At 41.9% G+C, this 26,511-nt stretch overlaps 1 protein-coding gene across 1 annotated transcript in view; it reads right to left on the reverse strand.

The window, feature by feature from the left end:
• Positions 1–134: 134 nt before the first annotated feature.
• The window catches only part of ankra2 (ankyrin repeat, family A (RFXANK-like), 2), a 42,748-nt gene continuing 16,371 nt past the window's right edge, over positions 135–26,511 (reverse strand). The window contains exons 6-9 of the mRNA XM_080189264.1: positions 23,249–23,374; positions 16,450–16,516; positions 4,012–4,092; positions 135–1,884 (exon numbers count right to left, since the gene is read on the reverse strand). Coding sequence (XP_080045390.1) covers positions 1,829–1,884; positions 4,012–4,092; positions 16,450–16,516; positions 23,249–23,374 — 330 coding nt within the window. The 3' untranslated portion in view covers positions 135–1,828. The remainder of the gene's footprint in view (positions 1,885–4,011; positions 4,093–16,449; positions 16,517–23,248; positions 23,375–26,511) is intronic.

A 26,511-nucleotide genomic window follows, 5' to 3' on the forward strand; every position in this document is an offset into this window, starting at 1 on the left:
TGTAGATTGGAAGGCATTACTGTATATATGTTCTATCTTAAACTGAATAATCAATGATCTTGATTATATGAATATTACTTATTGTATAACATCTTGGTTTCGAAAACCCAGGACTAAGATGTTCTTCATTTCAATTTTAAAAAATCTTTAGAAGTTTAATACAGATTACAATACGAATAAGAGTCCTTTAAATACATATTATGAAACAAGGTGTGTACAAAATGCCAACTCCGAACACATTTTTTATGTCATTATCAAAGACAGTTTGAGTCAATTACAGAATGGAACAAATCTACAACTCCAATAATAATGCACAAAAGGCATCAGAATAGTTTGGCATGAAATATATACCGGACCTAGTGTGAGATGATATCACTCTAACCTAAGAGGGCCCCACAGTTTGAACAATGAGTGCAACTTCCATATATATTTCATCTTAGAATTCCCCCAGTTAAACAATATAGCTGTTATATCATGTCTTAACTCCAGTGTGAATGATTAAATAATCAACTTTCTCTGCAAACCAGACAAGCGAGCAGGACTGCTCTCGGGTCAAATACACACAGCCCACTTTGAGAACACTCGATTTTTAAAATAACTCACAGTAATGTGACTGGGAACTGACTGTTTCCTATTTTAGATGATTACATAATCCTTAAGAGAATAATGAGAAGTTACAATGACAATTTTGAAATAGAAACAAAATTCCAAATCCTGCTATTTTTGGAGGTCAGTCAGACAGCTAAAATTATCAAAACCTCCATGTTTAAAAATTTCTAAGCCAAGTAGTTTCTGCTTCGCCCAAATTAGAATCATCTTTATAGGGATACAGCTCATTCAGATACATTTGACATTGATCAGAGGCGTGAAGGTTTTGAGTTGCGCATAATACCTCTGGCAAGTATTACTGATTGACCAGTCAACCGAACTTCCTAATGGAATTTGGACGAATAGGCCTGCAGCTGGGAAATAGAATTATTCTATGGAGCCTACTAGCATGATAAGTTCATAACTATCTCATGGCTTGACCAGCCAGGAACATCCTATAATTAGGGTATTGGCTTACAGGATTCTCTGAAGAAGTGTTTGAGAATGCCAGCTTATACCCTCTCCAAATGTTATAGGTCTATATCCAATGATCAAAACTGACTGGTTAATATTGTATACCTGCTTGGTACAAGTATTAGATTATCAATCTGACACTGCTGGATGAATTTCTATTCCCAGGCTTATCAGTTTGGAACCATCTCAAACCTAAGAAATCCTATTTATGGACTCCCACCACAGCTCACATCCAACCTGAAAGGAAATGCAGGGACAGTCATTCTAAATGCTGTTTTTGCCTGAAAATTAGTTCAAAAACCTTTCAAGCTTCACACATCCATAGTGGATTTATAAAATAATTTGATCTTCAATAAAGTTCCTACTCAAAAATAAATGAGAGGATGAAGAAAATTCCTTCTGTTGAAGTGTATATTTTTTTCCCACACAAGTAATCTTGGTATGTACCTGATCCCTCTGTGCCTCAAATGGGTTGCTTTATGGCATTTGCGTAAAATAGTGCTCCATTTTCTAATCCGATGATGTTGGCATATTAAATAAACATACTATAAAGCCAGTCTTTAACCATGTTCACCAGCAGCAAGTCTATCATAATCACAAGCAAACCTGGCTCAGGAATAATCTTTTCTTTCTTACAACTGGTATAAATTACAACAATGTGTTGATTGATAAATTGTCAAAGATAAATGGCTTGAAGCACTCCCTCAAGGAAGTGTGCACTGGTTCAAGTAAGTTATTCTTCTGTGACTGCCATAGTGTCAAACCATCATTCCCTAATCTTCAATAGCAACTTCAGCATATGAGCCTCAATAACCTGTTGAACTGAGAGAAAAATTCTTGGATTAGAAAGTGTATTGATTCACATTTCAAGGTAGATAAAAGTGCAACACTGCTTTCATGAACAAGAATAAATGAACAAGCAGGAATTCACAACTTACTGTGATATAGTATGTTCGATTAACAATATTTCCCAGCAAGAAAGCAATGACACAAAACATTTTAGAGTAGTAATCAGGTCGATAAAGCTCCTTTTCATGTTACTAGCAATACTGTTACTCCAGGCAGCAAAATTGCCTATCAACTTTTCTGCTGAAAGGATTATTGAAAGGATCAATTTTATGCCCTGTACTTTAGAAATTAACCAAATGGCTCAAACAAATTTCCATATTAAACAATTTAGTTCAGGTTATTTTTATCCTGGAGTTTCTAAATACTATACGAAACAAACCCAAAATTCTTGGCAGACTGCTAGACTTTTGGAATGTGGTAGTGCAGGATTTTGGCATTTGACTGCACCCCAAATTCTGGAGATGGATTCATTAACGTAAAGCAGGTGGATACCCATGATATTGTGGTGCCCTTGGTATGAGCACCTCCTCAGGACCAAAAATTTCTGAGAGATATCTTGTCACTGCATTGGGCGGAGTGTAGTTTTTATATAATCCAAATTGGAGTTGCTGCTTATCCAGCTCTGCAATCGATGCCGCATAGAAATGGATTTTTAGGCAAATGCTGGGCCCAGGATTGGCCTTACTGGTGGATGATGCAGTTCAATCCACAGAATGCTGTGGTCGGAGGTTTGATATTAACAGTATTGACCTTTGGGAAAGAACTGGCTATCGCCAAAGTCTGTTTCAACATATTGTAGAGCTGCTCAAGAAGAAAAACTAAATTTCAAAAGAAAGGTCCCAAACATGGATACCACTCTGGAATCTGTAAAGCGTGCATGTATTAGTAGCAGTAGTGAGCAGTGTTTCTCAAAGTTGAAGTTCATAAAAACATATTTGCAATCGACCATGAGAGGGGCTAACATCTTAGCCAACCGGTTTATCACGAATGCAATCACTTAAGATATCTTGGTGAACAAAGTAGTTTGTTGTAAATTATTTTAATGTTTGTTATTCAGTTCCCATTTTTATTATTTGAATCAAATTCTATTTAAATGGTTAAAACTTTTGAGATTGCAGCTTTATTTCTGGAACTTTTCCCAATACTACTACATTCTTAAACTAAAAGGGTGACAAAGTACAAGTTCACCTCGGGAAGCTGGTCCTGATTGGCCCCATCTCCATTGTGATTTAGCACTCACAAATGGACTCCATGCTTGTTTTATACAGGCATGGAATTATTCAGGGGCAACTGCGGAATTTAGAAGGCCTAAAATCACTCCAAGTACTGCTGCCTCTTCTAGTGTGACCATCATGAGACATGTCAGAGGTGTGCAAAAATCTGGTAGAATTGTGTTCTGTAGTACTAAATCATTCTGCCAAATGGAAGCAATTTTAGGACTGGCATTTTTCATTTTGTCGGCATAGTTATATTTCCTAATTAACTGTATCATTAAGAAGTTGAAAAAAATGACTACATATTTAGGTTTGATTGAAAGACTCAACAGACCACCTAGTTGTTTATTCCACTGTCATACAGAAGTCTGTGTACTAATGACAGAAGCAAAGGGCAGTATTTCTTGTAGTCTATCGTACAAAAATAGCCCCATTAAATGGTGAAATATGTAATGTAAACTAAAAATGTTTCAACTGATGTTGCATTGTGTGCTAACTGACTGACATTTAGAGAGGGGAAAGGCAGATTCAAGCCCTATTTAAATGAATTCCTAAATTGAGTCATATCATATCAGGAGGTGTCAAATAAAGCCTGTGGCATCTCTGACATGGGAGAAAAATTGTGGCAAATAAAATCACCTCCCTAATCTTTTCTTGATGTTACCTGCAGCTGACCACAACTAGATTTTGTAGTTGTCCTGTTAGGTAGAGTTGTCAAAATACACAGATGAAGGGAATAAAATATCCTGTAAAGTTTAAGCCATGAATTATTTTTCTGTGAACACAGCTTTTAAAAAGAAAAGTGCATCCAGAAGCGATTTAACCTTTATTTTAAATAAAGTGCATTTAAATAAAATGCATTGATAAAATCAAACTTGGTGATTACCGTTCTTAAAACCTAACCCTACAGCCATATCCATAGCATTGAATCCTGAATCTGTTTCAACAGTTGGATCAGCGCCATATTCTGCAAAAAGAACAAGAACTTATGAGATCAAACAATAATTTCATTCATGAAATGTTGCATTTTACACCTTGATAACTCCAATATTTGAATAGTTTTTCTTGATATGATGCATTATGTATCAGCAGATGAATATCAGCAAGAATAAAGTTCTAATGCTTTTCTCATCAACAGAGAATGAAATCTGAATCACTACCCCTGTTGCTCACTGATAAATATCCAGCATTTTTGCATTAGATATACTAATGATAGTCTAGTGGGAGATGTAGTGAGACATTGGGTAAGGAAACTAGAGTAGGCATTGTTTGAATACAGCAAATCCATGGCACTGATAGACAATGATCTTCCAGTGCTTGACAGGACATGGTGTGCATTTCCTCAAAACTGATTACTAATGTAAAGAGTTAAATACACCTGACTGATTCAGCTTAGTGTACTTTTCTTGCCTGCTCTGAACAATAAAGGAAGGGAGATGCAGTGAAACCTCACCTGTAAACCTCAAACTTAGGGAAAACTTGACAAGTCACGGACCGAGCTTTCATGATAAGCATTTCATACATTAAGCAAAAGCAGCAGCATTCATAATAGACTACTACATTTCATATAGCATTTAAATGCTTTGGTAGATATTCATGCAGACATGACAACCTTACTGCGGAGGCACTTTGCTTTGATGCAGTCAAATGAATGATGTGGATCAGAAATTAAAGGGAACGTTGTATTGCCAAGACTGCTTGTCCTGGAGCATATGTCAAAAAGTTATCTAACCTTGGCAGTTCTAATGCACGTGTTGTATTGGATAGAGATTCATGGCCAACAAGCCTTGGTCATCATAGCATGAGCCACATATCCTGTTTTAGTGGCCACTATGGAATCTGAGCTGGCAGCTAATGGGTCCATTAAATGTTTCTCTCCACAGAGACTGGCAGATCTGCTAAGTTTATCCAGTATGTTCTGTTTTTATTTCAGATTTCCTGCATCCAGAGTATTTTGTTTTTAACTGAATGGCTTCATGAACTCTGTGTCCATAATGAACTCTGCATCTGGGTTGCGACTGATTCAGCAGAGACAATGTCAGTGAAGCAAAACATAAAGCCTGACATACAATAAAAATCAAGAATGTTGCATGACTTTATAGTAGCCAAAATAATTGTGCAAAAGACAGATGGGCGAATTTTGGTCCCAAAGCTGGAAGATCCTGCCTGAGGTTAAGGGATCTTTACACGGTCCGTGTCCCACCTGCTATGAGAAAATTATGTCTAGGTAGATACTGCATATATAAAGGGGGCAATGTTACCAAAAACATTCTAAGTGCCAAACGAGTTTGAAAATAGGAGAACTCCGCACTTTTTTTGGGTGACTTAAAAGTCGAATTTTACCACACTCTGGCAAAAAAAACTCAACAAACTTAAAATTCACCAATAGGGGCGTGGGTGGGGCCTAAATTGCCCAAAAGCTGGCTGATAGCAGCAAAGGGCACCATTGCGCATGTGCAGACTTGTCTCTGCTATCAGCGGCTTTCATGGACCAGCACCCACACCCCCACCCCCCCCACCACCCGATTGTCATTTCTCTCCCTCCCAGACCAACCCTCCCCGACAACAATTGCCAACCTCCACCCCCCACCTCCCTCACCGATCGCTGTGCAGAGTGTTCAGCAGGTCCTCCTCCACTGAAATGGTCCATCTCCAGTCTGGCCCCACCCCACCCTTGGCACAGCCCAGTCCCAGGCTGGCATTGCCCAGGAGCACCCCTCCATCCCTGGCCTCCCAGGGAGCACTCAGTGGCCTCCGGTTCTACTGGAAAGGCCATCACATCTGGACCTTATTGATGGAAGACCATACATGATCCTCACCAGAGAGAACTTTCCTCAGCGAGACCAAAGAGACAAGTGAGCCCAGATGATTCTGTCCTGGACTCACTAATTACATTAAAATTAGAATTTAAATAGATTGAAATAATGTTCAGGCACGAGGCTGAATATGCTGGATATCTTGTGCCAGTAAGATTAAGAGAGGTGAGAAATCAGGTGTGAACCTAATTTCTCAGCACTCTTTCAATCTTACCAGAGCACCCCAACCATCAGGATGCAACAGTAAAATCATCCCCAAAAACCGCATCAATTTGCATCAAGAAATCCAAACTGTCTGTGACAATTGAAATCTATATGGCAAATGGTGAAGCGCTCACCAAGACAAGAAAACAAATATCCTGCTGGACTGAACATTACTGAATCAACCAAATCCTAGTCTGCACTTGATAATTTCCTACAGCTTTCAGAAATAATTGAATTGAATGAAGAACCCCCCATCAACTGAGCTTGAAAAAAACCATTGATTTCTTAGCAAACTGAAAGGCATCCAGCAGGAGTGGAATTCTGGCCAAACTGTTTAAACACAGCAAGTTCCACCCATTGATGCACAATCAAGACTTTATCCTTCTCTGTTTGAGGATTGGAAACTTTTCCACAGGACATGCCTGACCCAAATATCATCAAGCTACACGAAAATAAATGTAACAATGGAGATTGCAACATCTCAAGGTGCATGTCATTCCTCTACATCACTGGGAAGCCCTTTGCTAAGGTCATGCTGAAAACACTCCATCTACCTGCAGACCAAATATATCCAGAAGTGTGGTTTCCATGCGAGAAAATCTATAGTGTACATGATTTTCTCCATTCATCATCTATAACAGAAGCATAGAGAACAGGATATACTTCACTACCTCGCTTTTGTAGGTCCCACAAAAGCATTTGATACTATCAGCAGAGCAGCAAGCTACAAGATTTTGAAAAAAAACACCAAAGCTTATTAAAGTCTTATCTGCTCCTTCTTTCATTACAATATGCACATTATTATACATTTTTACAGCACCACTTCCAAAAATTTCAGAGTGAAGAATGGAGTAAATTCTACTATCTTGGGTTCTCTAAGACAGACAGTCCAACTCTTGATACAGGATTCAATATGCATAGGGAAAGCAGTTACCATCTTTGGCCAACTCTCAAAATGTGCATTGAAAGTAACAAACTAACTCTTAAGACCAACATGCTGGCTCATTTAAGCCTGTATTCTCAGCAATTTGTATGGTTGCAAAGCATCAAGACAGTTATCAAGAAATAAACAATTTTCATCTGTGATATCTCCAGTACACTACTGACATTTCATGGAAAGACAAAAAGCACAAATTACTTGAAGAATATAATTGCATTAGAAGTAGCTCACCCGACTGATTCCTGGGATAAAAGGGATTATCTTATAAGGAAAGGTTGGGTTGGGTGGGCCCCCGTCCATTACAGTTTGGAAGGAGCGGTCATGCAGACTTGTAAGTTAACGTTTTTGTCTTTGTATTCCGCAGGTGGAGGTCCACCTCGTTGTCAAACGAGGGGCATGCACACGGTGGGTCGTGCGTGGGCTGCTCCTGGAGGTTCCGGGAGTGGCCTAGTACTTCGTGTTGGTGTGTGTGCTTGATCCTGGACCAGTAGACGGGCGCCGCAACAGCTCAGTGACTAGCACTGCTGGCTGTGCAGATACATGGATTTGGGCCTGTGTCTGTGGGAGTTTGTGCATTCTCCCTGTGGTTGCATGGGTTTCCTCCGGGCGCTCCGGTTTCCTCCCACACCCCAAAGATGTGCTCTTAGGCTGATTGGTTTACCAAATTGACACTATTCTCCCCTGAATCTGGTTAAGTTAGGGGTTCCATTCGTAGACACGCAGGGTAGAATAGGTGTAGGGTGATGCAGCGGCGCGGGCTCGTTGGGCCGAAGGGCCTGTTTCCCGTGCTGAGTTGTTCTTTGTTCATAAGAACATAAGAAATAGGAGCAGGAGTAGGCCATCCAGCCCTTCGAGCCTGCCCCGCCATTCAATAAGATCATGGCTGATCTGTCGCTGCTCAGTTCCACTTTCCCGCCCTCTCCCCATAACCCTTAATCCCCTCTCCTATCAAAAACCCATCAACCCGCGTCTTAAAAATATTTAGCGAGGCAGCCTCCACCACTTCAACGGGCAGAGAATTCCAGAGATTCACCACCCTTTGAGTGAAGAAGTTCCTCCTCAACTCCGTTCTAAACTGCCCCCCTTTTATCTTGAGGCCGTGCCCCCTAGTCCTACTGTCTTTTTTGAGCGGGAAGAGTCTTTCCACCTCTATCCTAACCATCCCATTCATCATCTTATACGTCTTAATGAGATCTCCATTTCTTTGTCATCTTATTGAAATATATTTCAAATCCTCTCAGGATCTTATATTAGACGCTAAGAGACATTTTCCCCTTATGGACTAACGTAGAACTAGAGCTGAGAAAACTGGTACAACAGTCCAGGTAAGAACATAAGAAATAGAACATAGAACATTACAGCACAGAACAGGCCCTTCGGCCCACGATGTTGCGCCGACCAGTTAAAAAGCAATGACCCTCTAACCTAAACCAAACCCTTTCCATCCATAAACCTATCCACGGATCTCTTAAATGCCCCCAAACTAGGCGCATTTACAACTGCAGCAGGCAGGGCATTCCAATCCCTCACCACCCTCTGGGTAAAGAACCTACCCCTGACATCCGTCCTATAACTACCACCCCTTAATTTAAAGCTATGCCCCCTCGTGCTAGCTTTCTCCATCCGAGGAAAAAGGCTATCACTGTCCACCCTATCTAAACCTCTAATCATCTTATATATTTCAATAAGGTCCCCTCGTAGCCGCCTTCTTTCTAATGAAAACAACCTCAAATCCCTCAGTCTCTCCTCATAGGACCTCCCCTCCATACCAGGCAACATCCTGGTAAACCTCCTCTGCACCCTCTCCAAAGCCTCCACATCCTTCCTATAATGTGGGGACCAGAACTGCACACAATACTCCAAGCGCGGCCGCACCAGAGTTTTGTACAGTTGCAACATGACGCTGCGGCTCCTAAATTCAATCCCCCTACCAATAAACGCCAAGACACCGTATGCCTTCCTAACAACCCTATCTACTTGATTCCCAACTTTCAGGGATCTACGTACACATACACCTAGATCCCTCTGTTCATCCACACTATTCAGAGTCCTACCGTTAGCCCTATACTCTACACATCCGTTATTCCTGCCAAAGTGAATTACCTCACACTTTTCCGCATTAAACTCCATCCGCCACCTCTCGGCCCAGCTCTGCAACTTGTCCAAGTCTCCCTGTAAACTAAGACACCCTTCCTCACTATCTACCACACCTCCGACTTTGGTGTCATCAGCAAATTTACTAATCCACCCAACTATACCCTCATCCAGATCATTTATAAAAATTACAAACAGCAGTGGCCCCAAAACAGATCCCTGAGGCACACCACTCGTAACTGAACTCCATGACGAATACTTACCATCAACCACCACCCTCTGTCTCCTATCCGCCAGCCAATTCCTGATCCAATTTCCTAAATCACCCTCAATCCCATACATCTGCATTTTCTGCAGAAGCCTTCCATGGTGAACCTTATCAAACGCCTTACTAAAGTCCATATATACCACAAATAGGAGCAGGAGTAGGCCATCTAGCCCTTCGAGCCTGCCCTGCCATTCAATAAGATCATGGCTGATCTGAAGTGGATCAGTTCCACTTTCCCGCTTTCTCCCCATAACCCTTAATTCCCTTGCCCATCAGAAATCTATCTACCCATGACTTAAATATATTCAACGAGGTACCCTCCACCGCTTCAATGGGCAGAGAATTCCAGAGATTCACACCCTTTGAGTGAAGAAGTTCCTTCTCAACTCCATTCTAAACTGCACCCCCCCTTATTTTGAGGCTGTGCCCTCTAGTTCTGTTTTCCTTTCTAAGCGGAAAGAATCTCTCTACCTCTACCCTATCTAGCCCCTTCATTATCTTGTAAGTCTCTATAAGATCCCCCCTCAGCCTTCTAAACTCTAACGAGTACAGGCCCACTCTATTCAATCTCTCCTCATAAGCTAACCCCCTCACCTCCGGTAACAGCCTGGTGAACCTTCTCTGTACTCCCTCCAAGGCCAATATATCCTTTCGCAAATAAGGGGACCAAAACTGCACACAGTACTCCAGTTGAGGCCTCACCAGTGCCTTGTACAGTTGCAGCAAGACCTCCCTACTTTTATATTCTATCCCCCTAGCTATAAAGGCCAACATTCCATTCGCCTTCTTGATCACTTGCTGCGCCTGCAGACTGAGTTTTTGTGATTCGTGCACAAGGACCCCTAGGTCCCTCTGCACAGTAGCATTCTGCAGCTTTTCACCTTTTAAATAATAATCCCTCCTACTATTATTTCTAACAAAGTGGATAACCTCACATTTACTAACGTTATACTCCGTCTGCCAGGTCCTCGCCCACTCACTCAGCCTATCCAGATCTCTTTGCAGACTTTCCGCACCCTCCACGCAATTCACTTTTCCACTCATCTTTGTGTCATCAGCAAATTTTGTTACCCTACACTCAGCCCCTCCTCCAGATCGTCTATGTAAATAGTAAACAGTTGAGGCCCCAGCACCGATCCTTGCAGCACTCACTAGTCACCAACTGCCAATCAGAAAAGCATCCATTGATTCCAACTCTCTGCTTCCTGTTACATAACCAATCCTCAATCCACGCTAACACTTTACCCCCAACTCCATGTACCCTAACCTTCTGCAGCAACCTTTTGAGAGGCACCTTATCGAAAATCTAAAAATACCACATCTACCGGTTCCCCTCTGTCTACTGCACTAGTCACATCTTCATAGAAATCCAGTAAATTTGTTAAACATGACTTCCCCTTCATGAATCTGTGCTGCATCTGCTTGATCAAACCATTCTTTTCTAGGTGTCCTGTTATTTCTTCTTTGATGATGGATTCTAGCATTTTTCCAACTACGGACGTTAAGCTAACCGGCCTATAATTCCCTGCCTTTTGTCTGCTACCTTTTTTAAACAGCGGTGTAACATTAGCTGTTTTCCAATCCTCTAGAGTCCAGCGAATTTTGATAATTACTAAGGCATCTGCTATTATTTCTGCCATTTCTTTCAGAACCCTGGGATGCATTCCACCCGGTCCCGGGGACTTGTCTACCTTTAGTCCCGTTAGTCTACCAAGCACTACCTCTCTAGTAACAGTAATTGTATTAAGGACCTCATTTCCTACCATCCCCCTATCTTTAATATTCAGTAAGCTATTTGTGTCCTCCTCTGAAGACTGACACAAAAAACTTATTTAAAGTCTCAGCCATTTCCTTATTACCCACCGCTAAATCCCCCCTCTTGTCCTCCAAGGGTCCAATATTCACTCTAGCCAGTCTCCTCCTCTTTATATATTTGTAAAAACTTTTACTATCATTTTTTATACTTAGAGCTAGTTTAGCTTCATACTCTTACTTTCCTTTCTTTATCGCTTTCTTAGTCATTCTTTGTTGTTTTTTAAATCTTTCCCAATCTTCTAATTCCCCACTATTTTTAGCCGTTCTGTACACATCAGCTTTTAATTTAATACTCTTCTTTATTTCCTTCGATAACCACGGCTGGTTATCCCTTTTCTTACAGTCCTTCTTTACCATTGGAATATATTACTGCTGAGTTCTGAAAAAGATCTCCTTAAAAATCCTCCACTGTTCCTCAGCTGTCCTACCAACCAATCTGTGCCCCCAATCTACATTAGCCAATTCCGCCCTCATCTTATCATACTCCCCTCTGTTCAAACAGAGGACACTGGTTTGGGACCCTACTTTCTCACCCTCCATCTGCATCAGAAATTCAACCATACTATGAACACTCGTCCCAAGAGGATCCCTCACAAGAAGATCCCTAATTGTACCTGCCTCGTTACACAGTACCAGATCTAAGATAACTCGCTCCCTCGTAGGTTCTGTTACATACTATTCAAGGAAACTATCCCGACAACATTCCAAGGACTCTTCCTCAAGCCCACCACATCCGACTTGAGTCAACCAATCAATATGCAGATTAAAATCCACCATAATTATCGCTGTTCCGTTTTTGCATGCGATTATTTGCTTGTTTATAGCCCGCCCCACCTCAAAATTATTATTTGGGGGTCTATAGACCACACCCACCAGCGACTTTCTCCCCTTACTATTCCTTATCTCCACCCACAATGATTCCACGTTTTGCTCTTTGGACCCCATATCTTCTCTTCCTACTGCCCTGATATTATCCTTTATTAACAGAGCTACCCCATCTCCTTTTTCCTCCTGTCTATCCTTCCTAAATGTCTGATACCCCTGGCTTTTCAATTCCCAGTCCCGGTCAACCTGCAACCACGTTTCCGTAATGACCACTAGATCATACCCATTTGTGCCATCAGCTCATTCACTTTGTTTCGACTGCTTCATGCATTCAGGTGAAGTGTCTTTATACCAGCCTTTATCTGGACCTTATTTGTAGGAATGCTACTAACCTCTCTCGTGCCCCCTACTGCTTTAATTAGTGGATCATCCTCAACATTAACCTGCACACGTACCCTCTCCTTTCCTTTAGGTTTTGTAATTTCCCCTACTCCTGCATCCTAAGAAAGGTCCTAAGAAAGTGAAGGAAACCACTTACAATACTGTCTATTTGCAGTATCAATGACAACACTTGCATAGAACTTATTAGTAGATAAGTTGTATCTACTGATAACAGATACAACTTATATCTCTTGTATATAACAGATGTACAATAACAATTTAAGTATATACACGAGTATAGTTTAGCATACTAAAATGCCTAAGGTATTTAACATGAGTGTTTTAAAACAAATTGTGACATTGAGCCAGATAATGATATTAAGTTAGAGAAGGCAGTTTTAACAAGTGTTCTAAAGGAGGAATATGAAATAGAGAGGTGAAGCGTAGGGATGAAATTTCTCAATTTATGCCAAGGCAACTGAAAGCATGGTCACCAATACTGGGATGATTAAAACTGGGGATGCTCAAGGGGCCAAACTTAGATAAGCTCTGATGGCTCAGAGGGTTGTGGGGATGGTAGAAAACAGAAATGGGGAGGGGTGAAACAGTGGAGAAATTTGAAAATGAGGATGAGAGTTTTACATGACGGAGAGCCAATACAGGTCAGCAAACATAGGTGTGATAGATAGGTGGATGGAACTTGATGCAAATTAAGATTCAGACAGCTGAGATTTGGATGACCTCAAATTTACGACATGCAATTGTGGGACTAACTAAGTGTACATTGGAAGGCTAAAGTTAACAAAGGCATGAATAAGAATTTCAGCAGTTGAGCTGAGGCCAAGGAAGTAGGCAGGCGATAAAAAAAAAGAGAAAGAGTAGACCATTTTCCCCTCCAGTCTGCTCCAACCTCCAATATGGATTCTCTGAGAAATGTATCTATCTCAGTCTTAAAGATACTGAATGATGGAGTATCCACAGCCTTTTAGGGTACAGAATTCCAAACATTCACAACCTTCAGAGTGAAGGAATTTCTCTGCATCACAGTCTTAAACGATCACAGTCTTAAACGATCACAGTCTTAAACGATCACAGTCTTAAACGATCACAGTCTTAAACGATCACAGTCTTAAACGATCACAGTCTTAAACGATCACAGTCTTAAACGATCACAGTCTTAGCCTGAAATTATGCACACCCCTGCCATGTTCAAGATTCCCCAGCCAAGGGAAATAAACTCTTAGCCTCTACCATATCAAGCCCTTTCAGAATCTTGTACGTTTCAATTTGATCAACCTTCATTCTTCTCCATTCAATTTCTTCAGCCTCTCATAGGACAACCCTGATTCCAGGCACCAATCTTGTGAACCTTCAAGTTTCCCAAGATAGCAAAGACCATGGAATTGAGGGAAATTTCTGCTCATCCAGTGCTGGATGCCAGATAAATGGTCTGATAACTTAACTGTGCTTTTGGACAGTATTGCTGAGAGGCTGCATGTAGATGAAAAATAGGAGGGGGCCAAGGATAGATCGTTGAGGGACATTAGAGGTAATGGTGCAGGAGCAGGAAGTGAAGCCATTACAAGTGATACTCTGGATACGATGAGCTATATTAGAATAGAACTGGGTGATAGCAGTCCCACACAGCTGAACGACAGTGCAGAAAGAGGATGTTGTGGTCAATCATGTCAAAGGACTGAAGACAGGTCGAGAGGGAATACTGACTTTTGTCTCAGTCACATTTCTGACAAATTGATAGGATCTTTTTAAGTACTGTGGCAGGTATAGTAACTTAATTAAATGGATTCAAGCATGGAGTTCCACGAAAGATAGGCATGGTTTTGGGAGGTGACAACACGTTCAAGGCCTCTGGAAAGGGAGGTGGAAAAGAATGATAGTTTGCAAGGATGGTAGAGTCAAGGGGTTTTTTTTTAAGGAGAGCTTTGAGAACTGACAATTTAAAGGGGAGAGAGAGAGAGAGAGAGAGAGAGAAAGAGAGAGCATGCCTGGAATGAGAACAGTTAACAATATTGGCTATTGTGGAGATCAGGAAGAGAAGGTAGGTGGGCAGCAGTTTTTGGTGGAAATAGGGTCCAGGAAGCAGAAAATGCATCTCAAACTAGATGGGCTTGGAGAAAGCCTGATAGGCAATTGAAAAAAAGTTTTTTTTAAAGACTCAAGTTTAGGGTTCGGGCAGGAGGCAGCTTTAGAAGCAACAAAAATAGAAAACAGAAATCTCAGCAGGTCAGGTTTAAGATTTTCCAGCATTTTCTGTTCTTTGTTTCAGATTCCAGCATCTGCAGTATTTTGCCTTTATCTTACAGCTTTAGAGATGTGTGGCCCAGTGGCCGAGTGGAAGGAAGGAATGCATTACAGGCATCTCAACAGATGATCTCAATCTTAAGGACAAGTAAGTCCATTAACTTTTTGCATTTGTTATTGGCGGTGAAGGTGGAGAAGACAGGGCACATAAGTTAAAAGAAGAGGAGAGGATTCTGAGGGACAGGATTAATGAACATTTAGAGAAATTTAGTATGATCAGAAATAGTCAGCACAGCTTTGTCAAAGGCAGGTCGTGCCTTACGAGCCCAGTTGAGTTCTTTGAAAATGTGACTGAACACATTGACAAAGGAAGAACGGTGGATGTGGTTTACATGGACTTCAGCAAGGCGTTTGATAAGGTCCCCCATGCAAGACTTCTTGAGAAGATGAGAGGGCATGGGATCCAAGGGGCTTTGGCCTTGAGGATCCAGAACAGGCTTGCCTGCAGAAGGCAGAGAGTGGTTGTGGATGGGTCTTTTTCTGCATGGAGGTTGGTCACCAGTGGAGTGCCCCAGGGATCTGTTCTAGGACCCTTGCTATTTGTCATTTTCATAAATGACCTGGATGAAGAAGTGGAGGGATGGGTTAGTAAGTTCGCCGAAGACACTGAGGTTGGTAGTGTTGTGGATAGTCTGGAGGGATGTCAGAAGTTGCAGCGTGACATAGATAGGATGTAAGACTGGGCGGAGAAGTGGCAGATGAACTTCAACACTGATAAATGTGTAGTGGTCCATTTTGGCAGGTCCAACGGGATGAAGGAATACAATATCAAGGGTAGGAGTCTTAGCAGTGTTGAGGAGCAGAAGGGCCTTGGGGTCCGAGTCCACAGGACTCTTAAATCGGCCTCGCAGGTGGAGGATGTGGTCAAGAAGGCGTATGGTGTACTGGCCTTCGTTAATCGAGGGATTGAGTTTGGGAGTCAGGAGGTAATGCTGCAACTTTATAAGACCCTTGTCAGACCCCACTTGGAGTACTGCGTGCAGTTCTGGTCACCTCACTACAGGAAGGATGTGGAAGCTATTGAGAGGGTGCAGAGGAGATTTACAAGGACGTTGCCTGGATTGGGAGGCATGCCTTATGAAGATAGGTTGAGGGAGCTAGGTCTCTTCTCCCTGGAGAGACGAAGGTTGAGAGGCGACCCGATAGAGGTTTATAAAATGTTGAGAGGAATAGATAGGGTGGATTCTCGGAGGCTATTTCCCAGGGCTGAAATGGTCGCTACGAGAGGACACAGGTTTAAGGTGCTGGGAAGCAAGTACAGAGGAGATGTCAGGGGTAAGTTTTTCACTCAGAGGGTGGTGAATGAGTGGAATCAGCTGCCGTTGGTGGTGGTAGAGGCAAACTCGCTGGGGTGTTTTAAAAGACTTCTGAACGAGTACATGGGATTTAATGGGATTGGGAGTTACAGATAGTTCTATGGCCTGGTAGGTATGGATATGATCGGCGCAACTTGTGGGCTGAAGGGCCTGTTTGTGCTGTAGTGTTCTATGTTAAAATCTACAAGAGATTGAAATGGGAAATACTTTTTTTTAAATTGTAACATTATTTAATTTTAATAACCATAGGCTATGTTTCATCCAGGAGTGATAAAAACCCCAGATGAAATGATTTATTGAGGTAGAGTTAAAAGTCATATTGTTAGATGTTGTGTTAACTCACCCAACAGAGTCTCTACACATTTTACATGATTTCCATGTACAGCATAAAGCAGAGGAGTTCCCCCATTCTGCAAACAGAAACAGACCAGTAAGATTTTTCAAAAGAATTCCAATAAACATTTCACCTAAATTTAAGAACCAAAAAATTTATCACACTAATTTTTCATAAATGGAACAGGTTAATGTGAACACTTGGTATAAGCGATCATGGATCCAACAGATTCTTGTAAAACCTCAACTGGTTTAACTGATGCCTGAAGGAAAGAAAAGCTGCCATTCTCACTTGGTCTGGCCTTTACGTATCTCCGGTCCCAAACTAAACTGGTCTCTTATATAGATGCAAGAGACTGCAGGAAACCTAAAGTAAAAACAAAAAATATTGGAAATACTCAGCGGCTGTGGCAGCACCTGTAACAGAAGATTTATGTTGATGATCTTTCACCAGAACTTCCTCAAACTGTCCTCTGAAATTGGCCTAGCAAACCTTGATAAAATGCAGTAGTTCAAGAAGGCCCACCATCTGCTTCTCAGAGCAACTAAGATTTGGAAAGAAATGCTGGCCTGGCCAATGATACCCAAATATAGAGAATTATGTTTCTGTTCTGATTCTTATCACGTCCCTTAAAAACAGTAACTGGTTATTAAACATTCACCCAGCATAGTTGGAGCCCCTCCCCAAGTGGTCAGCAGGTTTTAGGAATCCCTCATGAGCAATGGTGAGGAGCACAAATACTAAACAGATGAATTCTTTGTCACCATCCTCTTCACTACAATGTGATTGAAACATAGCCCAATATACAATTATTTCATCAGTTGAGAAAACTGATCTCAGGAATAACTGTGCACCTCTTTATAATCCAAATTGTGGTGCGTACTGGATATGTGAATATATGTTCTCATTCATCCCTCCAGATTTTGTCTTCCAGCAGCTTCCAGGCTATAGCCCAGAATCTTAAAGAATTGTCTTATCAGCTGTAGGACTGATGTCTGCATTCAGATTAATCAAAACGTCCACCTGGGGTATGTTTATGTGCTAGCTTACCCCTTGATGTGACAAATACTCAAATTCAGTGTTGCATATCAGGCTTATTCATCATTTTTCATCTATTTTCTGTTTTGATATTTAAATAGATATTAAAGTATTCATGCAGCTATACCTTCCCCTTCACTCAAGCCCCATAATAAATTAAAAATACAAATCATACTTCTTAGATAAATGATACATCATTAACATCTGCTTTTAATTTGATATCTAGCTCATTTATATTATTTCTGGTTCCCAGGTGCAAACTCCCAACCAGTTTCACATACAGATTCAAAAAAGATACTTATATTACAACATTACCACCTTTACCTGGAATCGTAATAATAAACATTTTTGAAATTCAAGCAACTTAATTCAATTTATAAAATGACTACAAATTGCTATCTGAAAATGCAGTTTCTGTCATGACAATTTCTACTTAGAACTATATTTTCCAACTATTACAACAGCGTTATTAAATGCAGAGAAAAGGTACCAAACAACCTTGTGTGCACAAGACCTCAGTGGATGATAATGAATAACTCATATTACTTATATCATCTTCATGTATTCTATTTTGCAGTTCAAAGATAGATCATAGAACCCTACAGTGCAGAAAGAGGCCCTTCAAACAATTTGGTCACATTAAACAAAATTACGATAATATAATTATATTTTCTGATTTAAAGTAAGCAAAACTCATAGATATAGCTATGACATCAAGTCAATTTTCTCATAAATTAGCAGCATTTAAAGAGAGGTAATCTCAACATTTACAAATGAAAATTCTAATTTACTTTAATAGCTTAAGGGTTTGTGGATACAACATATATATTAATCAATCCCAAATATTCAGAAAACAAATAAATTCCCAGACAAAAATAAAGTTTAAACCCTTAAGAGATATTAAACATGGCAATGTGGGAAAACTTAATTAGTATGTACATCTGAAATGAAAAACTACTGAAATATGAGGTTAATGACCACCCCCTCCTGATATTACTTCAGCTACATTAGGCTGTCAGGCTCAGTAACTGCTTCCAAATTTCTCAATTATGTCATCAGAACATATGGTTTGAATGAACAGATAGAGTAACTGGAAGGTATATTTGATAAATTACTATTAATTCAACATAAATTGCTCCCAGCTGAAGGTTTTACATTCCACTGAATTTGCTCTTGTAATTTTGCATAAAAGATCATTTCTGTTCAAAAAAGAAAAATATTTGCTAGTATGTTTGCAACGTTAACTTGTTCCCTGGAGCAAGCTGAGTAGAGGAGCAATTTGTGACTGGTGCAGTAAGGTAAGCGACTGAGTATATTTTTATTTTTTCATGGGTTTTTTCTTTCTACGAATAGTTTAACTGTAAAGCGGAAGTGAGCCGCAGGGTGAGCTGGGAAGGGTTTTTGTAGTATAAGTAAGCTACTCACCCGCAAATCCCCCTCATTGTTCCCTGGAGCAAGCTGAGTGGAGGAGCGATTTGTGACTGGTGCAGTAAGGTAAGCGACTGAGTGTATTTTTATTTTTCGCGGGTTTTTTCTTTTTATAAGTAGTTTAACTGTAAAGTAGAAGTAAGTCACGGGGTGAGCTGGGAAGGGCGTGCAAGATATAAAAGGAAGGCCGCACTATACAGGGGCAGCGTCGGTAGCGGGCAGCGAAGTGAGAGGGAGCAGAGTGAAGGCTGAAAGGGCTTTGGCTCAACGGGCTTCGGTGAAAACAGGGAGAGGCAGGGTAGGTTGTATTTTTGGTTCTTCCAAAACTATAAAGGAAGGGGTAAGTATGAGTGAGAGGCCAGTTTGTTGCTTTCGGTGTCAGAAGTGGGAGTTCCTGGAGATGCCTAGCCTCCCGGAAGTCCACATCTGTGCCAGGTGCGTGGAACTACAGCTCCTGAGGGACTGTGTTAGGGAACTGGAGCTGCGGCTTGATGACCTTAGTTTAGTCAGGGAGAATGAGAAATTAATAGAGAGAAGTTATAGGCAGGTAGTCACACCAGGGCCTCGGGAGGAAGACACATGGGTCACGGTTAGGAAGGGTAAAAGTCAGAAGAGTGGCGTACCAGAGAGTACCCCAGTGGCTGTCTCCCATAATCGTAAGGGCTGGGCGACAGATGGGAAAGAGGAGGGGAGTGAGCAGTCGGTGAAGGGATCCCCTGTGGTTGTCCCCCTCCAAAATAGGTGTATCGTTTTGGATACTGTGGAAGGGGATGACCCTCCAGGGGTAAGCCACGGTGACCAGATCGCTGGCATGGAGTCAGGCTCTGTAGCCTGGCAGGGAAAGAGGGGGATTAGGAGAGCAATAGTGGTGGGAGCCGCAATGGTTAGAGGCACAGACAGGCAGTTCTGTGGGCGCGAATGAGACTCCAGGATGGTAGTCTACCTCCCTGGTGCCAGGGTACTGGATGTCTCTGAGCGGATAGGAAGCATATTAAAAGGGGAAGGTAATCGAACAGATGTCATTGTACACATTGGTGAAAATGACGTAGGTAGAAAGAGCAGGGAGATCCTACGAGAACAATTCAGGGAGTTGGGTGCTAGGCTAAGAAGTAGGGCCTCTAGGGTAGCAATCTCTGGATTGCTCCCAGTGCCTAGTGCTAGTGAGGCCAGGTACAGGGAGATTGTACAATTGAACGTGTGGCTAAAGGACTGGTGCAGGAGGGAGGGTTTCAAATTCATGGATCATTAGGAAGTCTTCAAGGGAGGATGGCACCTGTACAAGGACGGGTTACACATAAACTGGAAGGACACGAATATCCTGGCTGTGAGTTTAGCTAGTGTGTTTCGAGAGGGTTTAAACTAGTGTGGCTGGGGGGTGGGGATCAAAACAATAGGTCAATAAGCATAGAGGCTGGGGACGAGCTTGGGGCCAGGACAAGGCTATCTAAGAAGAACAGCATTCTGGAGGAGGATGACCTCAGTGGGCCTGGAGGTCTGGAGTGCACCTGCTTCAATGTAAGGAGCGTAATGGGTAAGACTGACGAACTTAGGGCCTTGATGCTTACGTGGAATTTGGATGTGGTTGCGATGCCGGAGACTTGGTTAAAAGGAGGACAGGACTGGCAGCTGAACATTCCGGGGTATAAGTGTTTTAGACAAGACAGAGGAGTGGCTAAAAGAGGTGGGGGATTAGCAATATTAGTTAGGGAGCATATTACAGTAGTGCAGAGGGTGGACAATTTAGAGGGGTCATGTAACGAGTCACTGTGGGTGAAGCTCAGAAACAGGAAGGGCGCAGTCACTATGCTGGGGGTATACTACAGGCCTCCCAACAGCCCACGGGAAGTGGAGGAACGGATGTGTAAGGAGATTCTGGATAGGTGCAGAAAAAATAGGGTTGTTGTAGTGGGATTCTTTAATTTCCCTTGTCTCGACTGGAAAGTGCTTAGGGCTGGGGGTGTGGACGGGGAGGAATTTGTAAAATGCGTACAGGAAGGTTCTTTGGAACAATATGTAGATAGCCCAAATAGAGAGGGGGCTATACTGGACCTAGTACTGGGGAATGAGCCCGGTCAGGTCGTCAAAGTTTCAGTAGGGGAACCTGTGGCAAATAGTGACCACAATTCTGTTAACTTTAGGATAGTGATGGAAAAGGATGAGTGTTGTCCTACGGGTAGGGTGCTAAATTGAGGGAAGGCTAATGATAGCCAGGTTAGGCAAGAATTGGTGGCCGTTGATTGGGAGAGGCTCTTCGAGGGTAAATCCACATCTGGCACGTAGGCATCTTTTAAGGAGCAGTTGATGGGGCTGCAGGACAGGCATGTGCCTGTAAAAAGGAAGGATAGGAAAGGTAGGATTCAAGAGCCATGGATAACCAGGGAAATTGAGGGTCTTTTCAAAAAGAAAAGAGAGGTCCAGGCAGCTAAAAACAGATGAAGCACTGGAGAATACAGAGAAAGTAGGAAAGGACTCAAACAGGGAGATAGAAGGGCAAAAAGGGGTCATGAAATGTCCTTGGCAGACAGGATTAAGAAGAATCCTAAGGAATTTTATTCATACGTTAGGAACAAAAGAGTTGTCAGGGGTGGGAGGGGGGGAAAATCGGACCTCTCAAGGACAAAGGAGGGGAATTATGCTTAGAGCCCAAGGAAGTAGGGAAATCCTAAACGCATCAGTATTCACAAGGGAGAGGGACATGTTGACTGGAAGTGTCTCAGAGAGAAGTGTTGACCCATTAGAGAAAATCTCCATTACAAGGGAGGATGTGTTAGGTTTTTTAGGGAACGTTAAGACTGATAAATCCCCAGGGCCTGATGGCATCTATCCTAGACTGCTCAGGGAGACAAGAGATGAAATCGCTGGGCCTCTGACAGAAATCTTTGTCTCTTCATTGGACACAGGTGAGGTCCCAGAGGATTGGAGGATAGCGAATGTGGTACCATTATTTAAGAAGGGTAGCAAGGATAACCCAGGTAATTATAGTCCGGTGAGCTTGATGTCCGTGGGAAACTGTTGGAGAGGATTCTTAGAGATAGGGTGTATGCACATTTAGAACAGAATAATCTCATTAGTGATAGACAGCATGGTTTTGCAAGAGGGAGGTCATGCCTCACAAATTTGGTGGAGTTTTTTGAGGAGGTGACAAGAACGGTTGACGAAGGGCCGTGGATGTTGTCTATATGGATTTTAGTAAAGTGTTTGACAAAGTCCCTCATGGCAGGTTGGTGCAAAAGGTTAAATCTCATGGGATAAAAAGGCTAGATGGCTGGAGAACTGGCTTGGCCACAGAAGACAGAGGGTAGCAGTGAAAGGGCCTTTTTCCGGCTGGAGGTCTGTGACTAGTGGTGTTCCGCAGGGCTCAGTACTGAGACCTCTGCTATTTGTGATATATATAAATGATTTGGAAGAAGGTGTAACTGGTGTAATCAGTAAGTTTGCGGACAACACAAAGATGGCTGGACTTGCGGATAGCGATAAACAGGAATAGAGGATACAGCAGGATATAGATAGGCTGGAAAATTGGGCAGAGAAATGGCAGATGGAATTTAATTCAGATAAATGCAAAGTGATGCATTTTGGTAGAACTAACGTAGAGGGGAGCTATACAATAAATGGCAGAACCATCAAGAGTATAGACACACAGAGGGACCTGCATGTGCAAGTCCACAGATTCTTGAAGGTGGCATCGCAGGTGGAGAAAGTGGTGAAGAAGGCATATGGCTTGCTTACCTTTATAGGACGGGGCATAGAATATAAAAATTGGTGTCTGATGTTACAGCTGTATAGAACGTTGGTTGGGCCACATTTGGAATACTGCGTCCAGTTCTGGTCACCACACTACCAGAAGGGCGTGGAGGCTTTGGAGAGAGTACAGAAAAGGTTTACCAGGATGTTGCCTAGTATGGAGGGTCTTAGCTATGAGGAGAGATTGGTAAACTGGAGTTGTTCTCCCTGGAAAGACGGAGAATGAGGGGAGACCTAATAGGGGTGTATAAAATTATGAAGGGCATAGATAGGGTGAACAGTGGGAAGCTTTTTCCCAGGTCGGAGGTGACAATCATGAGGGGTCACAGGTTCAAGGTGAAGGGGGTGAGGTTTAACTCAGATATCAGAGGGATGTATTTTACATAAAGGGTGGTGGGGGCCTGGAATGCAGTTGCAAGCAGGGTGGTGGAGGCGGACACACTGGGATCATTTAAGACTTATCTGGATAGCCACATGAACAGACTGGGGATGGAGGGATACAAATGAATGGTCTAGTTGGACCCATGAGCGGCACAGACTTGGAGGGCCAAAGGGCCTGTTTCCTATGCTGTATTCTTCTTTGTTCTTTGTTACTTACCCAGTCGTATTCATTCACATCACACCCATAGTCAAGCAGCATGTTTACAATGTTAGAGTAGCCTTTACTGCTGGCCAAAGACAGTGCACTCTCTCTCCCATTTGCTAAACGATGTGGATCACCTCCCTTTCAAAAAAACACACAAGTTGCAATTTAACTTCCAAAACATGAAAACAAAACCTACACTAAAAGATGACCTTTTGTCAAAATAATACACAGCATTTGTTCTATATGGATGGAATCATACATTAACAGAATAGGAGTAGAATCATTTACAATGTTTAAGAAACAGTTTGTATAGATTACAATTTCAGAATGCAGCTATTTTAGTAGATTAAGAAAACTAAGGTGACATATGTGGCTATACTGTGCCTTTAAGAAATGTGTTCATATTATGTTTCTTGTAAGGGGTATGCTTAAAATTCAGTTCTGTTTTACATGGTGCTTATTTGTCCGCAAAACAGGTAGCTCACATGTGCAGGATGCAGGCTAATGATTGATTTTAGCTATGGATGTGTTTGTTTTAATGAGCTAATGTATTTTGTTTATTTGGCTTTTCCCCTGGAGTTCCAGAGTAGGGTTTTGACTAGTTTGATTAATAAAGTCATGTGCTTAAGAGTAGGAGCTATGCTTAGAGAAAAGCAAGCAGTTACTGCTGGGTTCTAAAAGAAGCAAGAGGTGTCTCTCATTTTATGGAGGCTACTGTTTGTGACCTACTAGGAGAAATAGGTCACTCCTTGTCTCTCTCTCTCTCTCTCTCCAGAGGTATTCTGGAGGCTCAAGAATTGGCAGCCCAAGTACAAGCACATAAGCCTATGTGTTGCTAACTGATTTTGAAGAGGGTTTAAGTCTATAAGAGGAATATTGTTTGAATTGGAACCAATAGAGATAGTTTAGCAGTTAAGAATTGTATCTTGTCATGTTTAAGTATTGCAATTGGTAAAAGTTAAGCTACTTCATTTGTTATCATTAAACTGTATTGTTAAATAAAGTTTGTTTTGATAAAAGTTTCCTAGTGTATCAATAGAATCACACCTGAGGTGAAATGCCTTATCCTCACATTAATAGCAAATTGAAAAACTGCTGGGGTTCTAGTCAGGCTTTAAAACATACCTTGGGGTTTCTGATCAGTATCCTGACATATATTCAAAGGGATAAGCAGTGTGATGTCAAGAAATGGCTGAGCCCACAAGATGCAGCAAAGGCTATGCTGCCCAACAACTTCCAGGCTGTAGCCCTGAAGACTTAAGCTCCAGAAAGAAGGAATGAAAGAATACTAATAGACTTCCATTTATGCAGCACCTTTCAGGAGCACTGAACATCTCCAAGCACATTGTCACTAATAAAGTATAGGCCACAGTGGCAGGAATCATACCTGGCACAAAGTCATGAAGAAAAATGGTTTCGATTATTGGCAACCAATCACATCAGTTCCAGGAGATTTCAGCAGGATTTCTTCAATGTGCTCCATCAGTTGACTTATCCTCCAACATAAGATGGTTGATCAACATCCATCCACTGACTTAAAAAAAGATAACCCCCTCCACAAGAGTACTGTGGCTACAATGTGCATTATCTACAAATGTATTGCACTAAGTTGCCATTCCTTCTTTAGCAGCACCTTCCAAACCCACAATCTCTACCACCAAGATGGATAAGGCACAAGGGAACACCAACACTTCAAAGTTACATGCCATTCTGACTTGGATGTATTCCACCATTTCTTATCATTGCTGGAACTGAACCCTGAAACTCTTCTCAACAGTTAATTGAATATTTAACATATATCCATACTCATGGGGAGGCAATGGCCTGGTGGTATTATCACTAAACTCTTAATCCAGAAACTCAGCTAATGTTTTGGGGATCCAGTTCAAATCCTGCCACAGCAGAGGGTGGAATTTGAATTAAGAATCTACTGATGACCATGAAGCTATTGTCAGAAAAACCCATCTGGTTCACTAATGTCCTTTAAGGAAGGAAAGCTGTTGTCCTTATCTGGTCTGCCCTACATGTGACTCCAGAACCACAGCAACGTGGTTGCCTCTCAGCTGCCCTCCAAGGGCAAATACAGATGGGTAATAAAATGCTGGCCAGCAATACCAATGTCCCAGGAATGAATTTTAAAAACTGGGACAAGAGGGGGAAAAAAGCACCATTACCAATATAAATCCCACTTCTCTTCAATGTCCTTGTAAATAAACAAATTGCCCAATATAGTACAATTTCATATAGACCATTAAATTCCAGGTTGAGTTCATTACTCTTACTGGCGATGCAATTTTGACAAAATTACTGAGATAGGTTTGGGTACTGGCGAATCCCTCACTTGCCGTAAAAGGTGCAGGTTAAATCATCTTTCGACTATCATTGTTAAAACTCACACAAAAAAGGCCAACAGTCATTAAATCATACCATGACTCAACATCCAGATTACGAACACCATCAACTCAGGGAAGTTATGGTAGGTTACAGGAACCGTGGTGCACGAAAGCTGTAATGAATTTAGTCAAGAAGAAAAGCCTACAAAAGGTTCAGGGAGTTAAGTAATGTTAGAGATCTAGGAGAGTATATGGCTAGTAGGAAGGAGCTTAAGGATATTAGGACAGCCAGAAGAGGTCATGAGAAGGCCTGGGCAGGCAAGATTAAGGAAAACCCCAAGGCATTCTACAAGTATGTGAAGAGCAAAAGACCTGAAGGAATAGGACCAATCAAGTGTGATGGTGGGGAAGTTTGTATAGAACCAGTAGAAATAGCAGAGGTACTCAATGAATACTTTCTTCAGTATTCACAGTGGAAAAGGATCTTGGTGGTTGTAGTGCAGACTTGCAGCGGACTGAAAAGCTTGAGCATGTAGACGTTAAGAAAGATGATGTGTTGGAGCTTTTGAAAAGCATCAGGTTAGGTAAGTCACTGGGACTGGATGGGATGTACCCCAGGTTACTGTGGGATACAAGGCAGGAGACTGCTGAGCCTCTGGCGACAATCTTTGCATCATCAATGGAGACAGGAGAATTGCGGATGTGGTTCCTTTATTCAAGGAAGGGAGAAGTGATAGCCCAGGAAATTATAGACCAGTGAGTCCAACCTCAGTGGCTGGTAAGTTGATGGAGAAGATCCTGAGAGACAGGATTTATGAACATTTGGACAGGTATACTACGATCAAGAATAGTCAGCATGGCTTTGTCAAAGACAGATCATGCCTTACGAGGCTGATTGAATTTTTTGAGAATGTGTCTAAACACATTGATGAAGGAAGCGCA

Source organism: Carcharhinus amblyrhynchos, chromosome 5 (genome assembly GCF_965287045.1).
Source record: "Carcharhinus amblyrhynchos chromosome 5, sCarAmb.v2.hapA, whole genome shotgun sequence".
NCBI classification, from domain to species: Eukaryota; Metazoa; Chordata; class Chondrichthyes; order Carcharhiniformes; family Carcharhinidae; genus Carcharhinus; species Carcharhinus amblyrhynchos.